Source organism: Palaemon carinicauda, chromosome 6 (assembly GCF_036898095.1).
Source record: "Palaemon carinicauda isolate YSFRI2023 chromosome 6, ASM3689809v2, whole genome shotgun sequence".
NCBI lineage: Eukaryota > Metazoa > Arthropoda > Malacostraca > Decapoda > Palaemonidae > Palaemon > Palaemon carinicauda.
In genome coordinates, this window is record NC_090730.1 from 15,283,592 (window position 1) to 15,305,618 (window position 22,027).

A 22,027-nucleotide genomic window follows, 5' to 3' on the forward strand; every position below is an offset into this window, starting at 1 on the left:
TCAGAGGTACAGGGCCCTTCCCTGTTACCCAAGGCTCATGCAATGGCAATTGAGACCTCCAGGAATAAGTGAGAACTAATACCATCACCTCAAAAAGGTCGGGCTATCATCCAGGTGCTGTTTTAGGACCTGAATGTAAACAGATTAGCCCCATGAAATATGGTCAGAATCAGAATAGAGTTTTTCAGTACCTAGATAGGAAGAGTTCAGATATGCTTTGGAATCAGCTACACCCAATACTGAACAAGCTCCAGCGGAAGCCGAGAATCTGGAAATGGAATTGACATTCGTCAATGTGTTGGCTCACATTCAAGAGTTCAGTAACGTTGGTGAAGCGATGAGAAAACCAACCAAAGAAGGAAAAGGTGCACCTCAAGGTTCAAAACATAGTCTGGAATTACCGTGATCAGGGGTTCCCCCTAGATGCACTTGAGAGCATACTCTAGGGTAGCTGGACCAAGGAAATCTCTGTATTCTTGCATCCACCTGTCAGCGGAAATTTTATGACCATAAAGCTGCCGGTGTCCATCGCCCTTGCTAATTGGAGCTGCAATAATGATGTTAATACTAACCCCACAGGAAAGTTTGGGAGCAGTGGGAACGGTTTTATCAGTAGCACTATCTGCTTCCATGGAAGCCACAGCAATGACAACCCTGCGTGCAAACTCCTCGTTGGACTAGTGTTTTGGGGCTGTGGCTTACTTTGCCTCTATTTAGGATGTGATGTTACATGAGAAAGAGTAAAGGCAGTCACTTAACTTGCATTCAGTCAGCTAACCAGTGGGGTAACTGGGTGCTGAAACGTAGGGATGCTATGGTTTCTAGATTCGCTAGGCACATTGGTCAGAGGAGCTTTAGCCCTTTGGAATTCTTCCATTCGTCAGGGCTCCAAGCTCTTCCAATTATGAGAAGTAGACAACACCGTAAAACAATACAGAAGAACTAGCCAAGGCACCCTTTTCCTTCTGGTAATCGCTTTTAAAAATCCGACAACCCCAAAGGTGATTCCTAGGACTCCAACAAAGACTATCCTGAAATAGGCACTCAAGAAGTCACCAGCTTTTCAAGAACCAGTGCCTCCCCTTCAACCCTGTACTTTTCGCAGCAATATCAACTATACTCCTACCTTTTGTTCCCATGTTGGACAGTCAAGGAAGGATAGGGGAAAGAGAGGAATCGAGGACACTAGATATGGCAGTCTCCTCATGAGGCTACCATGAGTCGGGGGAGGCATGATGAGCCAGTAGGCAAAGTGGGAGTTGCAAGGACCCAAATAGTGGATGGTAAAGCTTTTCATTCCAGTTACCATCTACCTTTCACCAACTCTTGCCCTCCTCTCACTCTAAATCTGATACTGACCGAATTTGACCGAAGCCCTTGGCCTTCAAGCAAAAGTAGAGAAGATGCTGGAAAAGGATGGGTTGCAGATCATACGAGACAATTCTCCTGGCTTTTTTAGTTGGCTGTACCTAGTGGAAAAGTCGACAGGGGCTAAAGACCAATCATCTAGCTATACGAGATGGAAACATCGAACACTGCGCCAGCTGCAATAAGGAAGAATAACTTCATACTTGCTGTGGATCTGAAGGATGCTAAATTTCAGACATCAATCAATCGGGCCCACAGGAAGTATCTTCTCTGCATCCTCAATGGGGAGGTGTTTCACTTCAAGGTCCTGTGCTTTGGACTGGCCACTGCCCTGCAAATGTCCTCTAACATGTTCAGTCTGGTCACCGCCCTGTAAATGTTCTCTCACATGATCAGTCTGGTATCAGCCTACTTCATTATCCAGACAACTTGCTGATCCTGTCTTCCTCCCATGAACAACAACTCCAACACTGAAACGTGCTCCTAGGTTTTTACCACAATCTGGGGATTGTGGCAAATCGAAAGAAATTATCTCATTCAAGAGCAGAAGATTGAGTATCCAAGTATGTTGATTGATATGACATCAGCAAAGGTCTTTCCATCAACCAACAGAATCAGCAGACTCTAAAGAGTAGCGTAGCCTCTTCTTTCACAGCAAACACTGCTGTCTTGACATAGACAACAGCTACTAAGTCATCTCACATCACTGGAGAAACTGGTTCTATATGGGTGAGTTCATTTGAAATTCCTCTTGTAGTGTTTGAAGAGAAACTGGTCGGACACCTCCAATCCTCCTCAATGTCGTGTCCCAGTAGAACAAGGCATATGGAATGACCTATCCTGCACTAATGCTTCTCTTTTCAGACACATCAAAAAAGGGATGGAGTGCAGATTGCAGACCGAATCAGAGTCTTGGTCCGACAAGGAGAAATGCCTGCATGTCAATTTGTTGGAAATGAATGTAGTGCTACTGTCTGCAATTATTCCTACAACAGATGTGAGGCCTCTTGGTAGTGTTGATAAGCAACAACATTACAGTATTGTTGTGGCATACGTCAGCAAGCAAGGAGGTACTGTGTCACAGCACCTCTGTGAGTTGGTAAAGCAGGCTCACTTATGAGTGATGATTCATTCCAGCCAGAAAGAACGTGGTAGCTGATAAACTCAGTCGGAGGAACAGGTCCTGTGTTTTAAGGTAGTAGGATGGTCAGGGCACCGGCCACCCGTTGAGATACTACCAGGGCATTGTCACTGTCCCTTGCCTCTGCTATTCATGAGTGGCCTTTAAACCTTTAGAGAGTTATTGTCTCCTTTGACGGGCCAGACAGTACTACATTAGATCCATCTTTCTCGTTCAGGCTCATTTTGTCTTTGCCTACATACACCAAATAGTCTTGCCTATTCTTTCCACATTGTCCTTTGTCCTCATACACCTGACAACACCAAGATTACCAAACAATTCTTCACTCAAGGGAACTACTGCAATGTAATTGTTCATTGGCTACTTTCCTCTTGGTAAGGGTAGAAGACACTCTTTAGCTATGGTAAGCAGCTCTTCAAAGAGAAGGACACTCAAAAATAAAACCATTGTTCTCTGATCTTGGGTAGTGCCATAGCGTCTGTACCATGGTCTTCTACTGTCTTAGATTAAAGACGTCTTGCTTGAGGGTACACTCAGGCATGCTGTTCTATCTTATATATGTTTCTCTTTTTTTCAAGTTTTTATAGTTTATGTGAGTGATCTAGTTTAATGTAGTTACTATTCTTGAAATATTTTATTTGATTGTTTATTCTTCTATTGTAGTTTGTTTATTTACTTGTTTCCTTTCCTCACTGGGGTATTTTTTCCTTGTTGGAACTATTGGGCTTATAGCATCTTGCTTTTCCAACTAGGGTTATAGCCTAGCTTGTAATAATAATAATTATATTAATTAAGAGTGGTCCCCTCATCCTCAAGTGCCAAAGTGCTTTTTGACTTTGTGGGGTTCCTTATCATTCAACCAATTCAACACTCACTAGCCCTGGACTGAACAGCAGCCCTGGAAGATGTCCTCCAACATCCATGGGACAATTCACATGCTCATGCTTTTCTGCCATTTTGCCTAATCTGAAGGCTAATAAACATGATGTTCACTACCTCCAATCTAAGGATAACCCTAGTAGTTCCCAAGTGGCCACACACTGGGTGGTACCCAGACCTTCTGACTCTGCTAGCAGAGAGGTATCACAATGCATTGACTTCCCTGTCTCTTCAAGTGTAGAGACTATTCAGCATTTCCTCCAAGAATTTTTTTTTTTTTTTTTTTTTTTTTTTTTTTTTTTTTTTTGTGCAAAGTACTTCCTAGGAGATGTCTGGATATCTCTGTAAGTCCTTTGACAACGTCCACCAAGTGAAGTGAGCCTTCAAATACGATTGGTGTCGTAGCAGGGGTTCTACTCCGCTTGTAGCCTCTACAGCTGATAACAGATTTACTTGTTCACCTCTGCTGTGGAAAGTTCCTCTTAGTGTTGGCAGTAAAAGGCTATCGCTTAGCCTTGAGCCTAGTCTTCAAGTTAAAGGGCTTGAACCTTTCCTCTTCATGGAACTTTCGATGTTGATGACCTTTGAACATTCCTATCCTTCAAGGGAACTTTAACTGCCGTTAAAGGATGTTTCTTGGTTTCTCCAATCACTCAGCCGAGCCCCATACAAAACATTAAGATGTGCTTCAACAAAACTCTGCCATTCAGGAACCCAGTTCAAATCTTTTTCCATTTCCTCTATTAAGGAGGCGACCAATTATCAGGACGAGTTACATTTTTGCCTTTGAGGTTTACCTGAAGTGAACATAGCCAGTCAGACTACAGCTACAAAACTTTTTTGTCAGCATTGGTAAACTCATAAAGATTTCATTGAATACCATTTTCATCTGACTTTAAGATTCCTTCAGGAGAGCATACCTTCCTTTGGCTGGAGATAAGATTAAACCACCTGACCTTGTGCTCATTAAGTCAGCGGAATTGGCTCTACGCTAGCCTTTATGAAAAACCTTTCAGCGAGTCCAATGTTGAAGCTCGGAGTCTGGAACCGACAGATAACCTTCACCCCCCACTATATCTGTAGGACTACAGTATACTCTCAAGTCTTTGGATACACTTTTACCAAGAGCTGTGATAGATACTTAGGAGGTAGTGTAGCAAACCTAGCTTTTTCATGGGACAAGGAGCATCTCATTCAAGTTAGCTGTCACACCATAAATCTTCCTGAGAAGTTAGAATGTCAGCCCCTTTTTCCTCTTCCCCATCCATGGGGTACAGCAGTTGTGCTGTTATTTGCTGGATTGCATGTTGATGTAGGTAGTCTACAGTACCAAGCAGTTTTTCTGAATGAGTAAATATAAAAGTAGTGTATCTCCCCCATCGTCCTTACAAAGGGGGAAAGTAGAATAAAGGTGGACAAACTGTATTTTGTATTGACCAGACTCTTCGGACAGATCTTCACTGACAGACTGTTGTAAGACCGTAACCTAGCCCATCACGTGATTTTAATTCCGGTTGCTAGAAAGTGAACAGGAGTCAACACTTTCTCACCTCCATAGGTCAAATTGGTTGGACATCCTGGGATCTTATACCATCCAGCTTGGCTATAGGGATAAGTCACCTATTAAGGGACAAGGAGTTTGTATAAATCCTGCCTCATTCACTCTTCAAGTCCTAGGTGAAGGTCAAAGTGGCAACCTGCCAGTTGCTGACACAAATTTTTGTCAGTTGCATTCCAGCTACACTGAAATCATACTCCTATAGAAGAACTTGCATTTGTATAGTTAGGGAAAATACAAATTAGTTTAAAAATTTGTGGTATATTGATACAAGCAAGAGCTGGTTTGATACATTTCAAAGGAGGTTCAGCTTTAAGCGTGTCCCTGCATGGAGAAGATGCCTCTGCTGACAAAATGGCCACTTATGAGTATGTTAATAAGAGGTTCCAGACCATTATCAATGAAAAGGGTTATTCACATGAACAAGTTTTTAATATGGATAAAAAGTCGTGAGCCCTTGGATTCAAGGCCTATGAAGATTGCCTCATACTTAGTATGGGGAAATTCCGCAGTTTTATAATAAAGCCAGCGATGATCTGTTATGTCCAAAGCACCAAGGCCCTCAAAAATAAAACCCTGCTGCCAGTGCTTTAGATGCGCAACCAAAAGAACTGACAACGGACTGGTTTCACCAATGCTTCATCCCCGAAGTAAAGCTTTATTTTGCCAGAAAAGACATCGATTTTGAAGTAAAAGTTCTCCTAGTGCTTGAGGTCATGCAATCGACCTGGCGTATAAGGGCATACAAGTAGAATTCATACTGTTGAACACAATGTTGCTGATTCAGCCTATGGGTTAAGGCATTATTCGTGCTTTCAAGGCACTTTATACACAAAACTTCCTACAACACCTGGTCAAATTTATGGATGCAGATAACTTTTCACTGTGGAAGCAATACTGGCATTGAGACACCATTGCAACCTGTCACTAAAATATCCAGGTGGCCATAAATGAGATGAAGAAAGCAGCACTCAAAAGCCTCCATTCATGAATTGCAAGCAACTTTACGTACTGGTGGTAGGCTTTTGACCAGTGATGTTGCAGACCACCAAAGTGATCTCTTGTGAAAATGCTGCCTTTGAGGTATGACCATCTTCAATGACTATAGACAGCTGAAAAGCCTACCCAATTGAACTAGTTAGTTCCTGTGTGGTCAGGAACGTTAGTGCTATCTTCTTGAGACTGCTGAGATGGTTGTTTATCTGATGGAAACACACTTGCTACAGATGACTGAGATCCCTGGAGTCCACTGATATCATACACTTCCTCCTTGGTGGGAAGTAGTATGGAACACTGTTTCCATTTTGAACGTGGTCTGGCAAACAAATTGGTTCAGTTAGATCCATAACTCTCCAGCCCCAGACACCTTCTCCACCAGGAAGTCTACTGTAAAAGCCTGGAGAGTGATTGCCTGTATCTTTTAGTTCATGCTTCTTCAGTATTAATTTTACTGTACCTCTACCATCAGGGCCCTAGCTTTCCAGGATCATGGAAAGTAGGTCTGGAATAATTATTTACAAAGATATTGGAGAGGGACAATCCTGAAAGGACAATGAGTAACTGTTCTAAAGACACTCGATACTGGAGGTTCGAGCCCATGTCATCCAATGGTATACCAGGAATCTTGCGCACTTGCAGCAGCTGGAAAGTGGACCGAGAGGGCGGACCCTTCCCGAGGATAAAGCTTCTGGGATCCTTTACCAGGGTCTCTTAATGTTTATAACCACCCTGTCCTTGTGAGGACCGTTACAAACATTGGGCCATTAGTCAAGCTGAGATACCACACCTTGAGAAAGGCCATGGCTGAAGACTCCAGGACCTCAGACTTGAGATGTGAAAGAACGGGCACCTCCTGTCTAGTTTCTCCAGGATCAGGGAAAGGTTTGCAGTCAGCAGCTCAAGTGGAAGACGCGATGATGCTCTGCCTCCGTTGTCATACCAGTGAGGGCAGAATCTCTGCAAACAGGGTAGACATTAGCAAACTCTTACCACCAGAGCTGAATGACCACCTTTTCTAAGGCCATATCAGCAAGCTCCATCCATCATAGGGAAGTTAAAGGTTAGGTTTGAGCCTGGAGACATGCTGAAGTCTCTCAATGACTTCAGGCTGTCCCATCCACTGATTAAGGTGCTGCAATTGCCTTGGCAATACGTTAGTTCAGGCCAACATATGTAGCCATCAAATGGCACAATCTAAAGCAAGTCCTGGGGTTGACCAGGTGTGTTCTCCAGGAACAGGAAAAGCTTTGCCAGCATAGATTCAATCATAAAAGGCATTGTGGCATTGTTCTACAGCACAACAATCTCTATTGTTGAACAAGTGAGGGGGAGAGAATCTCTGCAAACTACCTAGACATGAGAAACTGACCACCATAGTAGCCAAAATCAAAAGGTGAAAATCTGGGAGAGGCATGTGGGCAACACTAGTCCTTTTCGCACAACATGCTGTTAACCAACTACCCTGCTTTCAATGGCCATTTTAGCTCTTGCTATAATCATCAATTTTAAGGATGAAAGCTTTGTAAAAAATGTCTAAAATTATTGATTTTGTACAATTACTGATATTATAAGTACCAGTCATTATTACTGTAATTATGAAGACCAACTGAAGATTGTTTCACTACTATAGATTCACAAAGGAACAGTTAAACAGAGGCAGGGTTTCAGCTAAACTGTAAAATACAAGAACATAGGATAAGAAAGTAAACATCCATTACCAAAGAGCACTTTTTATTGAGACTTATTTCCCTGCACAGCATGGGAGGGAAGGTGACAAGCGACGGGCACGGGGTAGTGGCTGTGTGGCCCAGTCGTGACTATATGCTTCAACACAACTGCCCAAAGCCACACACCACAGTTATCACATTGCGCAACCACCCACCCTCTCACCACTTGCCCACTGCATGAAGATACTTTGAAAGCAGCTGTTATCTAGTGAACAAGTCACAGTACCTAGCACTGACATGATTTAAAACACTGGACCAGTGGGCATGTAATAATGAGGAGAGGCGACTAGATGAGATGACAAATACGTAGCACATAGGCATCAAAATCTTTTTTAATAGGAAAAAAGGGGAAGAGATAGTAATTCTGTGATCAGATCAATAAATAAACTGCGATCAAAGCTAAATTATTTGCTATGCCAAGCCCATGGCTGACCTGTGAAATGGTGAGTTTACACTTGGTATAGTCATCTAGTGCTCATCGAATGCTATTGAGACCATGTATACAGTTATTATTGTGTTGCATGGTTAAAAATAATTAATTTTCCATGTTCTAAACCATTTTTGCCAAATGCACAAAATTCTGAGTAAACGCAAGTTATGAAATCCACAAAATTACACCAAATACAGCATGAAAAATAGTTGATGCGACATGATATTACACTTGATTCGCTGAAGCCTAAAGATGGTCTCGAGCAATCACTATTCAAAACTTTTTGACAAATATTGTACAACAGGAATCCTAAAATAATGAAAATGACAATTCTTTGAGAAAAATGGAAAATATACAACTAATTTCTAATATTTTTACTACCAAATAAAATGACTGCCATGATCTCTTCAGAAGCAGAACTCACACCAGTAAGCCTACACAAGTAAACTCACTATAACATTATTCAGTGGAAGACTGCAGTCATATAAATATGTGTAGAAAAAGATTCACTCTATATAGTTCATACACTATATATATATACATATATTTATATACATTAAATATATAACTATTTATATACATATATAGTTACAGATGCATATATATATGTATATACATATATTTCAATATATATTTATACCATACACACAAATATACATTCACATCCATAAGTACAATTTATAATGAAACATAAATGATTTAATGAGATGCATGAAAAGTTTTAAAGTATATAAAAAAAATGGGATGAGTGAGAGTGAAGTTAAATGATGTAGCGTGTGGCTTGGGGTCTTGAGACTAGAGTTGACTTTGATACCCCAGTGCCCTGTTTCATGTCCTCAAACTTAGGCTGGAGCATTTCCAATGCATATTCTTCACATCCACTTTTAATCTGACTCAGAAGACCAAGTTTGCAATTATGTTCATAATTTTCTAATTTTTAATGGAATGCAGAAGTTTATCTTCGTTATGGTCAGATCAGTTAACACTTTCCACTTCAGTTCCAGAGATCTTCACAATCTTTGGAAACAAGGGCAAATGTACTTTTCACAGCACAAGTACAATAGTATCAAATACATTAACACATTTTTCCTTTTCTGATAAAATACGAACTTTTTTTTTTAAACAAAACTAAAAAGGGAATATCAAGCACTGACAGTAAAATATTTGCAATTGTCTTTGGCCGCTACGAAAACAACGTGCACGGGTATCAGCCTCTGGCTAGTGGGCAGTACCCGTACTTTGATCACTCGATACTAAACTCTGCAGGACGTGACAAATCCTACTTGTCACTTTAAAACAACTTGCCATTACTAGTCCTGAAACAATTTGTACCAGAGTTATAAATGGGACTCCAACTAACTGCTACAAGTACTCTGTTCAAGATTGCATATACAGTACATATATATATTTATATATATATTTAGATATATATAGAATTTCTATTACAATAAATAATTGTAAGACCAAGTCTAACAGCAGACTTCAAGTAGCAGTTCTGGAGATGGGCAAGCCATATTTATTCCATTTTCCAGATATATGGACACTGCAAGACCAAAACCAGTCCTCGGGAGCAAAAATACCAGTTTCATCCACCACTAGTGATGCTTCTATTTCCCATTTAGAAATTTTTTACGAAGTATCCATCACTACTGGTACTGCAGATGAATCGTACACAGACATCCTCAACTTTGGTTTGGTACTAGAACTTGGTCATTTTCATACCCATTCTCCCCAAGACGGACGCTCAATAACTAGACACCAATGATTACTAGCTTGCTGTACGTGCAGGGTATTTAAGAGTGGTATTGAGCAGGTCATTGTGCATAACTAACGAATCTTCAGAGTAGTGCAAAACCAAGTCCTTCAGTGTTGGGTATATCAAGAATGGTTCAGCAAATCCATACCCATGTTCACCTTTGTAGATTCTACAGTGCTGAACTTCATTATTACACCTGTAAGATAAGATTTGACAGAAATTAGTAAATTATTGAATTCTCCCAAGAATGTAGAGAAAAAATAAAAATACCATAACTGATCGACAACAATTTGAAAACATATTAAAGATACCATGGTAAACTAATGCCATAGCTTAAGAATCTAGCAAAGGTAAGCAAATTATATAATATAGGATAGCAGTATAACATGACTAAACAATGTCAAGATTAAGAATATTTTTAAAGCAATAAAAGAATAAAGCAACAGAAAAGTAAACATCTTTTCTGAATAAAAAAAAAAAAAACAAATGAGAAAGCCAAGTTGACCATTAACCCAAACATTAATAGACTGGTTGAACTCCAAGTTAACTCTACAATACATTTAAAACATCTGCCTAGGACAGATAGTGTAAGTGCAGAAACCACCACAACCCAAGGGCTTCTCCCCTCCCTTCTTTCATGGCCTGATCCTCCAATTTTCTTATGCAATTTTGCCCCTCTCATGTTTAATTTAGAAAAAAATAAATAAAGTATTTTAAAGATGTTTCTCTCTTTCTCCTGCTTTGATTATCTTGGTTCTGATTTGCCTTCCTATATGGTATCATTTGATTAAATTCATATGAAAATAAATTAAACTCTCTTTCAACCAGCATAATTTTATCAAAATCATTGGATAAGGTACAACACACCACCCTATGTTAGACTGGGAAGTATTCCTTTACTAACAATTGCCATATTGAGTATATCACGTGACACCCTAGTCTGTTACAGTAGATCAAGATTCATGTAAGTGGTGAGGTGGTGCTTTGGCAAAAGTCATATGAGGATGTTAAATGTATCAAAACCTTGATATTTCAAAAGGATGTAAGATACTTACGTAATTGAAAGTGCGAATCCTCCATTTTGTGACATTCTAACAAGAAAAGTTCCATCTGGTTTATTTTGCAGGAGCTCTATCGCATCATCTCTTGAGTATGAATCATAGCGCCAGAGAGATTCATTGCCGAGCTCCATAGACTGTAGGAAAAAAATATTTTTTAGTTAACCTGATCACATGAAAAATAATTTGTACCAATTTATAAAAAAATTTATGTACTGTATTACAGTCCAAAATAATACTGTTATACTGTATACTTACAGGGTGTAGAACTTGCGAAGGATCAGACTTCTCCAGCCACTGATCTATAAATTCAGCTGACACTCCTCTTGAAAGTAGCACATTCTTAAGGTGATCCATCTGTTTTACAAGCTTAACAACCTCTGGCTTCAATGCTGAGCACTGCCTCTCAACTGCTTGGCAATCTCTTCTTAATGTGACCAAGATAATATCTTGTTGACTACGGGCATCTTCTACAGCTTTTAAACGACGCACTAAAACTTCTCTGTTGTTGATCAAACTGTAAATAAAAATAGATTGATTAGACAGAAATAATAACTTATGATGAAAATTATCTCATATAATGTTACTGTACACAAAATCAACAAATTTCAAATTGTTACTTACTCATCAACTTCATGAGGCTGGGCTTCCAAACGACACTTGTCATGTAGCTTCAAGTGGTCACCAATTATTGAAATGGTTTCATTGTAACTATCCAGACCAAGACGCTTTTCAGTTATTTCATCAGTTAGTGCTACGTGTCTTTCATATGCATTGTTGTAATTAGCGAATTTTGAATTGTACTGTTTGTTCAAATCATTCAACCTGCAAAGGAGGTCTTCTACTTTCATTCTTGTACCTTCACTTTCTTCTCCATGAAATCTATTAACAGGATGTAATAGCCTTATGTCCAAGGCTTTATTGAATTGACTAAGGCTCTGTTCACGACAGAAGTTGACTAGCTCAACAACCGAATTGAAAGCATATGGTTCAGTGAAACCATACTTTCCATTCCGATGACAAATTTTAATAAGTTTGTTTGAACCACCCTTCCTTAGTGTAAGGGTGTATTCATTATTCCCTGTCGAAGCATCTCTGACCAGGAACGTGCCATCTACAGAGTCTTTCATCAATACATTAACATCCTCACGCATGATGGTACCCCAGTACCACTCTGCTTCTTCAAGAGACTTTGGAGCGTTTGTTGGGATGTTAGAAAAATATGGGACAGAGGAACTACTCATACTAGGTGGAGGCATGGCTACACCCATTGGTGGGGATGGTGGATTAACCACATCATTGTCTACATATCCACTATAGGTCACAGAAGTTCGAGGCCTTGGTGGCAAGACAGGAGCAGGAGCAAAGGTAGGCACTCTCTCGCCCCAATCAACCTTTCTAAGGAGCATCTCTACTATTCTCATGTGTGCCTCTGTATTACGTGCCAATTCCCTTCAGAGAAAAAAGAAAAATTCAAAATTAAAATACTAGCCATAAAATTGAAAATTAAACTTTTGTTTTCGGGAAAAAGAAAAATCCTTATGAACCCAACTTGAAACCAATTACAATCTCTAAATATCTTCATATCTTCAAAGTATAGTAGTTTAGATTTTACATAAATTACTTACACAATTTTTTCCCAAGGTGGTCTAAGAAGTACATGGCACAGTGATTGAATAAGAAGCGTAGGAGGGTCTAATGATCCTCTTCTTACTTGGATTTGACATAGCTGAAGGAAATGGCTCATAAGAAACCTGAAAGAAAAAATTGCCTATATTATAAAGAATTCATACACAAACTTATTTCAACCAGAAAATTAATAGTACAAAGAACCTCTTCGTTAATGTTATCAATTTTCAAAGATATTCTGGAGTAATCTAATTTTTCTTCTTAATTTTCAAACGACACCTACGCAAGTTAAGACATTACTATCAGTTAATTTACTACACTACTTGCTACTGAACTTACTTAAGAGTGTAGAAGTGATGAGTATTGAGTTCATTGACCAATTGGGTCATGCACTTTGCACACTGGTCATCATTGTGGATGCGACTGGCTTCAATAAAGCGATCATAGAAAGTGTCCGGAATTACAGGTTCAGGGAGTTCCCGTAAATATCTCTTTATCAGGTATGCTATTACGTGAGGCTCGTAAACACTTAGGTTAACATTACTCATATCTGAAAAAATAAACTCATTTTTTAGTAAATAGCAGTGCAAAATACTTGCAAAAAATATGCTGAATACAAGACAGATTAACCAAAAACAGAAACAGTACTGCACTATGCCTTAAAATATACACAGTAAATTCAAAATTACTTATTTCACAATTTTCATGAGACAAAAAATTAAAATACTAACCATTATCACATTCTTGTCTAAGCTGATTTAAAGTTTCTTGCTGAGGTGGTGTACGGTAGAGCCGATAAGGATCTTGTGTTGGATCGTTATCAACACTATACACAATTTCTTGACAACAACGCACAAGTAATAACGGAGCAGGAGTTTTTTCTCCTGGTGTAAACTGAGTACACAAGCTTAAGCCAAATACCGACGAGAGCAAGATACGACGTATATACTTGGACGATTGTCTAACACAAGGAGGTAAGCCAGTGGCTGCACAAGTTGGATGGGCTACCAACCCACAATCTGAAAGGTTTAAAATTCTCCATTATAAAAATATAAATCACATTACAAGATATGTGCAACATTTCAGATGAGTATCTATGGATTAGTGCCCTGAATTTACGCAAATGGTAAAAAAATTATTTTTGAGTAAATTTCAAAACTATTTCAAAATTAGCAATTCTAAAACACCAATCATCTAAGTTTTACCTTGACAAAATTGTCCCTGATGCACAAATCCTCTTAAATAGAGGCCACACTTGTCACAGCTATGAAGGTCATGGAAAGACTGGTTCCTCAAGTTATGGTGTGATGCTGGCGTGTTGCAGTCTCCTCCTCCAATGGCTGTTGTGGTTGTAGAAGAGCTATCGCCAATGCAAGGGCCATCACCACACTCATTCTGCAGTTGTGCTATGCACACCATAATGGCCTTCTGATGAAACTCGTCCTTGATACCCATACTCTGTGGAAAGAAGAGAAATTAAATATGATATTCATATAAAAGACCTGTACTGTAATCACATAAAACAACCTAACTTAAGTTCATTAAGCAAATTCGAAATTTAAGTCTTTATTAACCCTATCCAAGTGTATACATAGATGATAATTTATTTATGTAAAATCATTTGCTGGAATTAAACGGCGGTTGTGTGTGTGTATTATTAGTATGTAGTACCGGGTACTGTTAAAAAGGTATTTGAATATTGTACAGTTACCTCTTGATTTGGAGTAAAATATGTTTCCCCAAAGCTTGACAGGTTGCTATTGACCTCCCCAGGACTGAAACAGAGATCTTCAGGGGTTTTGCAAGTGTTTGACCTTCCAGGAAATGTATTAAGAGAGACATTTTCAGGGCTATTGCAATCCCTACTGTCACTATCTTCTTCAACAACTATTGAATCACATGTAGTAAATGGATCTTCAACCGAATTATCTTGAGAAACTGGTGAAAGAGAACCACCGAGATGGAACAGAGGACTTAAACGTGGCGAGGATAGATAATCTGGGGAATCAAAATCTGACAATTTCAAACACCATGACTCTCCTCCAGAACGAATGCTGAGAGGCAGGGTGGTTGTGGCAGTTGAGGTAGAAGAACTGGTCCCATCAGAATGGTTAGAAGAACTAACGTCCAATTGTCCTGATAGCCTTTTGGTACAAATGAAGAATGATTCTGTACTCTGGTGCTTCTGTTTGCAAGATCTACATAATTTGGCCCCAAAGTTCTCTGGTTGACAAGATACTGGGATAGGGGAAGAAATTGGGGGCCTTCCATGACACTTAGGGACTGCCCCACTACCTAATCCTTTGGCAACAGAATCTACACATACCCCGCTATCTGGAGTATCGAGAGTCTTCCGTGATATGGGAGTGGTTAGGCAGTCATCACCTTTATCATCACTAACTAAAAACTGAGTGTGCTCTGGTGTAGACGGAGTGGAAGAGGACAGAATCTTACGCGAACCCCAATCCTTTAATTTTGCTAAAACACATTTTGGAGACTTGAAAGGCGAAATTAGTATTGCCATATTAGCAGAATAACTTTAAAAGAAAACAGCAAAACAGAACTAGAAAACAGTAAAACAAACGAAACGATAGAATAAAACGACCAAACCAATAAAATTTCAACTACTAACAAGTAAAATACGAAAATTCAATTAAAAACTGAAACTGCAAAAACACACTGCTATCAGACAAAATTCTTCTGCATAAAGGTGCTGGAGAATAACAAATTTCAAGCAAACGACATAAAACACACAAAAAGGGTAAACCATGGACAAAAAAAAAAAAATCTAAAAACACTTCCACTTCGCCAAACTAAGGTAGAAAGCAACTATAGCCGAATGATATTTCGGTGTAAGGAAAACTAGGAAATCTGCAACGTCGTGTGGTTACAAAAGGTTGTTGCACCTTCGGCAGACCCTTGGTTTCCTTTTGCAAGACAAGAGATGACCGCCATTTGGTCGTACACCACTGTGGCATGGTAAAAACCACACTTGAAAGACAACAATGACCCGATATCTCCTTGGACAGTGACTGTCGACTGTCATACATACACCATACAAAGACCTGGTGCTGCGCGCGCCTAACGACTCGTTTCCATGGCCATCAACTTCAAACAACCTATTTGGGCAGTTTTGGTGTTCGCTTGGCCTAGTTTGAGTCAATTTTAAAACAAACTCAAACCAAAGGCAAACAATAACATTAAAATTTGGTTTCCATAGAATTGCAAACTAGTGTTAACTAAAGGTTAATATAAAGGTCGTAACACAAAATTCCCCAAGTTGCTGTATTTCGTTTGTGACATTTTTAGGAGTAAGAAAAATGGTGCTTTAGTTCAGCAAATGATTTTTTTTCATATTTAAGAATATATAAATGAACTCTAGGAAAATTACCAAAACTAATTTTTTTTACTATATATATATATATATATATATATATATATATATATATATATATATATATATATATATATATATATATATATACACACACATACTGTACACACACACACACACATATATATATATATATATATATATATATATATATATATATATATATATATATATATATATATATACAATTGATTATACAAAAATATATAAGTACTTACCACGAGTTTATCCCTGTCTAGTGACAGCAAGTCGCTTCCTTTAATATCCTTAGCTTTGAAAATTTCAGTGTATGGGGCCAAATTCAATGTGGCCATCCAATCCACAACATTAATAGACGACCACTGGCTGATGGGCTGTAAAAGAAGAAAATAACTCATGATATCACTGGCAAACGGGATTGTCTATGTGAAATATATTTACAATATATTACAGAAAAATGAAATTACACTGCTCAATAAACTATACTTAAAGTAAGAAAATGCAAATGTATACAGTAATCATTTATTTAATTATATTAAGTGAAAAAAATAAAATAATATGCAATACAGCATGTTCCCAATTTATAAAACTACTTAGTTCATCGCTAATATAAAACCAAATTTCCCGACAGCTGTTTTCCCAAGATTATTCCGATTTCAGTAACCAAGCAAGTTTTTGTCTCACCCTGAAGCTAAAAGTTTACCAATTTAATATCTAATAATCATGTAAAAAAAATAACTTCCCCAAGATCTCCACTACTGTACTAACTCGTACTTCTATAATATGATTTTACTGGAAACGGCGGTTTGCAACATCGGAAGTGTGTCGAATATACACTTGATCCAATTACAAAATTTTATTCGATTGTATAATACACGACCAATGTTAAGATCACCCAAATGGGCAGATCTACATCTACAATTTCCACATAACCGGCTACGCTACTTTCTTCCCAACCGGCCGCCATTAGTGATAAGCCGTTGAAACCAAATGAGAAGACTCCGTAGAGTTTCACAGGTGATGCTTGGATCTGGCGTTTTTACAAGTTTATTCCAATTTAACCATTTTATTTTCTAAACTTGGAATACCATTGATTTAGTTTATTGCTACTATGGGATCATCGCTACCAACCCTATGTATAGCAGGGGTTAATATAAGAAACAAATAATCACTGCACAATTTTCGCAACACAAACACACTTACAAAGGCTGAAAATCTACACACCGTCACGAAGGAAATAGGGGAGTCCAACCGAAGCTCTGACAGAACCATGGTTTCCGTCTAAATATCCAAAAAATAGGGTCCAAAAAGTACTCGGTCAGGGCCTTATGTCACTTGAATTGATACTGAAACACGTTGGAGAGCAAATTGCCGAAAACTGAATGCATCGAAGTATACGAGACAACTCCTTTATGTTGATGTGTTTCACAGGGGTAGGGGGCAAGTGTCTCTTTCTATGCAAAGCAAGTAAGAGAAAGTACCCGAGGTAAAAGGATGTGAGCAGTGGCACTAACTAGCACACACTGAGGTTCCCCACTTCAGACACCATAAAGGCAGCAGCGGCCAGCCAGCCGTTGCTCCTGGTACACTCTAAAACGCACATGCGAACACACACACACACACATAGTCCAGGGTCGGACTTTCCTCCCCTCCCCTCTCCCCCCTAAACCCATCTCCCTCCTAGAACTTGCCTCGTTGTTCACAACCAGGAGCACCATCTGCACTATGCTAACTCCTAACTGTGCCAACTCATTTTATTTTAAAACCTTACGTCAGCAAATGACACGGACGGACCTCCAATCGGAACTCGGGCATGCACAAACGAATGCACAATTTCTGGGAATGGGACAAAGGCAGTCTTCTAGATGCCCTCGCCTCGCTGATATCCCGAGTATTTTCCTTCGTACTGACTAGAAAACTGATCTTGTATTTCAGGGAAGTTGGGGGACATGACGTGTGCCGTTGTACGGATTACCTACCTAGTGCCACCCACTGAAAGGAACTTGAATCGCACTGTGACGAAAGATGAAATAGGAAGACTGCCAGTAAGGACAAATCGTCCTAAAAAAAGAGTACAAAGCCGTGGTTACGCAGATAAGACAAATGACTCATGAGAAATTATCACGGTAACTGGGAATACTCCAAATGACCTCCAATCAGAAGATATTCAAATGAAAAGACAGCGAGAGGTTTATGGCCTAAGTTCGCCTCATGGATACTGTACTCAGAGTTGCTATTAATTCAGGGCACGTAGGTGGAATGAACAGATATCAATAACACGTCATTTTTCTAGGATAAGGCTATTGATAAGGTCATAAAGAACAGCAGGTGTGTGTCTGCCGAACTATCTATAATATACACCTATAGTACATTATTATACACGTGTCTAACATAACACTTTTTAATACCAAGCACTGTGGTAAGAATAATGCTAATATTTATATATCAAATGAATTAGATTAACAATAAGAAAAAAAAATTGTTTGAGGAACCCTTTCAAAACCTAAAATTTTCTAATTCTGCTATATAATTAGATAACTTCAATTATAGTCACCATTAAAGGATATATTGCAAATTACACTATACGCATACACTAATGTGCAATAGCCAATAAACCATTCATAACACTTGTTTTTATGAGCGTACATATATTAACAGCCTTTCGGGTCCTTATATATTCCTTTCCAAAACACCATCTATGCAACACGTCTAGCCTTCAATTGAGAGGTGAACTGTAACCTCCAAATCACTTATTATGATAATCATTATTATTAGCTAAGCTACAACCCTAGTTGGAAAAGCAAGATGCTATAAGCCCCAGGGCTTCAACAGGGAAAAATAGTCCAGTGAGGAAAGGAAATAAGCGATATGAGAAATAATCAAATAATTAATAAAATATTTTAAAACCAGTAACGTCAAAACATATTTCATATATAAACTATAAAAAAGACTTATGTCAGTCTGATCAGCATGAAAACACTTGCTGCAAGTTTGAACTTTTGAGACCTACAGCGAGACATAATAGGCAACCATCATATAAATAAACTCAAAAGAACTAGTATGGTACTTTGAGTACAGTTAAAAAAGGTGAGACACATTAATGACAATTACCTATTCAGTCGCTAATCTGGAGAACAGATTTGCATATTGGTTGATTTCACAAAAGGGCGAGCGCTTGATTTACTAAAGGGAAATTAGCACAGATCACTGGTCAATCATATGTGCATTCATGCAAAAAAAAAAAAAAAAAAAAAAAAAAAAAGTTTGACCACGTCACCCGTTCAAGGAAACCCCCCCCCCCCCCCATCTGTTCTTGTATCTGCAGGCAAAAGTTGCCTGCCGAGGGGAAAGGATATCCCCCCAAGCACAGAGACCTGCTCATACCCCGTAAGCAGAGGGACTAGGATAAGGAGGCAAGAGATTACCCCCCCCCCCCAGTTGTACCTGGCCATTCAACACTGGTATGTATGACTTCACATTCACCAGTGTCACACATCCCGATGGTAAAAAACGAATGCCCCTTTTACTTCATAACGTCAAAACTATATATATATATATACACACACACACACACACACACGGCGTACATAATCCCTAATAAGAAATAAGGAGCTATTATATACATGAGACGTTCATAATTCCTAAGCAAAATGTCAACGGGAAAATTCTGACAAATAATGTACGTATGGAAGTTTTCGTATCTACGACAAAATTAAATGAACAGGTCTAGAAGTTTGAACTATAAAAAGGCAAATTTATAAGGCATTCGACATATCGAAAATGTTAAATTCATTTAATATTGCAGGAAAAAAAATCTTATTAACTGATAAGAAATAAATCTACAGTCAAGCGTGAATCAGACCTTCATTTAATATTGCATGAAAAATCGTATATACTGATAAGAAATTAATCTACAGGCAAGCCTGAATCAGACCTTACGGGGGAACAGTTATTAATGATTTCTTAGTTGCAACGGTCTTCCGGGTATTCTGAAATGTCTTGGGGTATACCGTGAAAACTGGCTTAAACTAGTAACTGGTTCTCTACCTGATCTTACTGAAGTGGAGGAGGCTGTGTTCTCAAACAACGTGACTTTATCAAATATTTTAAGAGATGTGGCAATCTCAGAAATTTAAAAATCAACTTCGTGAAAATCTTAAAATAAAGACAAGATGTCCATTTTTGACGAACAAAGAGGACACGAAACATATTATGAAATATAGATACTAAAAAAAAAAAATCGGAGGAATTATAAGCTTCAGTGCAGACGAGAACGTATCGCAAGATCATATTTCATAGATAAAGAGGAAAAACAAGGGTTCGAGAGATTGAAATACCACAAAGAGAAACGTGTTTGTGGACGACACATGCGCAGAGGTATAAAAGAAGGGAACGGGGGGGGGGGGGGGTATCCAGAGGAGAGGTTCACTGAATGGGGCGGGCAGCAGCGGCAAGTTGGGGGGGGGGGGGGGGTTGATAGCCGTTGCTGCTGCTGTTGCTACCCGGCCTTCGCTCTCGCTACACCAGACACCACCATCACTAAATCTAAGTCTACGACAAGCCTTCTTCCTCCACCATTAAGACAAATGGCCCGATTTAGATTAGAACTCACGAATGGTTGTAGTAGAAACTTTTTCTTTAACATAATGAAAATATTCAACTAAACATTAAAATGATATCAATAGGGTTGGACAGCTGTAGCCAACTCTCAGATTTCCATAATTTTCTTCTTTATTGATTTTCATTTTAATTTCTAGAACATAAAAGGCAAGCTATTCTATAATATTGAAAAAAAAATTTTCTTTCTATTTCAGACTTGACTGAATGGAAAAAAGTTTTTCTTTCCTTTATAAGTTTTTTCAGACCTAGTTCAATTAAGACATAAAAAACAAATAAAGGAATAAAATTCTACTTCAGTGATATATTAACAGTTTATCATAAAAGATATTACACACATATATATATATATATATATATATATATATATATATATATACACACAAAATAAAATTCAAGGTAACGTTTTATCATTAGAATTCTTAACAAAACCCTGAGTAAAACAGTTAAAAACTTCGATTCTTATCCTGTACGCGAAAGAATCGACTATTTCATACATCATGAAACAAGTCAGCCTTGCAGTGTCCAGCGGCCCTACAGCCTCAAAATCGAATCCCAGTTACGCTCTGCCATACTCCAGTCCCACGCCCAAATGGTGTTATCTGGTATTAAAGTTGCGCACACAAATGGCCACAGTACGCAGAGTTACATGACAAGCGTATACCGACTTTCCCCCCCAAATCTTTTTCATTTGCTTGAAACCATTCGAAACCCCGGGGATACATCTCTCTCTCTCTCTCTCTCTCTCTCTCTCTCTCTCTCTCTCGTTATGCAACTCGTCATTATCATTATTATTATTACTTCCTATGCTACAACCCTTGTTGGAAAAGCAGGATGCTATAAGCCCAGGGGCCAAAACAGGGGGAAAAAAAGAAAAAGAAAAACATTCCCTTATCATTATGATATAAAAATTTTCCTTACTGGAAAACTTTAATAGCGTTTCATTCAAAACTTTGCTAACATAAAATGCAAATGATCCTCTACGTCATCTCAGTCACGTCATGTTTTCTCAGAATCACGTCTTTAGAGGTTAGTCTCATTCTCACTTTCCCTATGGGACTTGAGGTTTTTCGTTCAATTTCCTTTACCAAATTCAAATATGATACTAAATACTCACTTCAGTGTCTCACCCTAGGGCTAAAGACTGTAGTTTTCCCTGTATTTATACTTGGTTCTAGCTCTATTCATGTAAGCAGTAAGTATCAAAATTTTAAAAACTTTGTGAGCTTCAAAAAAGTATGGGATTTAAGTATGTTCTTTTAATCAAATAGGTGACGAAAAGCTAAATATCTCATTATTGATCTTAAGATATTTTATTTCAATTATTCGTAACTTTTAATACAGTATATTTATTACCTTATTTCCTTTCCTCACAGGGCTATTTTTCCTTGAGCTTATAGCATCTTGCTTTTCCAACTAGGGTTATATCTTAGCTTGTACTAATGATAACATCAATTCCCAGTATCGTCTACGCGTTCTTTTTAAAATCCAA

General features: G+C 38.5%; 1 protein-coding gene across 3 annotated transcripts in view; it reads right to left on the reverse strand.

Moving 5' to 3' along the window:
- Positions 1-7,659: 7,659 nt before the first annotated feature.
- The window catches only part of Pi3K21B (phosphatidylinositol 3-kinase regulatory subunit alpha), a 28,654-nt gene continuing 14,286 nt past the window's right edge, over positions 7,660-22,027 (reverse strand). Inside the window, exons 1-10 of one of the 3 annotated variants that reach the window (XM_068375001.1) lie at positions 17,122-17,480; positions 16,158-16,292; positions 13,751-14,003; positions 13,277-13,564; positions 12,885-13,095; positions 12,545-12,670; positions 11,541-12,368; positions 11,175-11,433; positions 10,914-11,053; positions 7,660-10,054 (exon numbers count right to left, since the gene is read on the reverse strand). In XM_068375001.1, coding sequence (XP_068231102.1) covers positions 9,871-10,054; positions 10,914-11,053; positions 11,175-11,433; positions 11,541-12,368; positions 12,545-12,670; positions 12,885-13,095; positions 13,277-13,564; positions 13,751-14,003; positions 16,158-16,292; positions 17,122-17,190 — 2,493 coding nt within the window. In that variant the 5' untranslated portion in view covers positions 17,191-17,480 and the 3' untranslated portion in view covers positions 7,660-9,870. Of the gene's footprint in view, positions 10,055-10,913; positions 11,054-11,174; positions 11,434-11,540; positions 12,369-12,544; positions 12,671-12,884; positions 13,096-13,276; positions 13,565-13,750; positions 14,004-14,256; positions 15,578-16,157; positions 16,293-17,121; positions 17,481-22,027 lie in introns of those variants that run through there. The other 2 variants (XM_068375000.1, XM_068374998.1) reach the window with 2 other exon arrangements.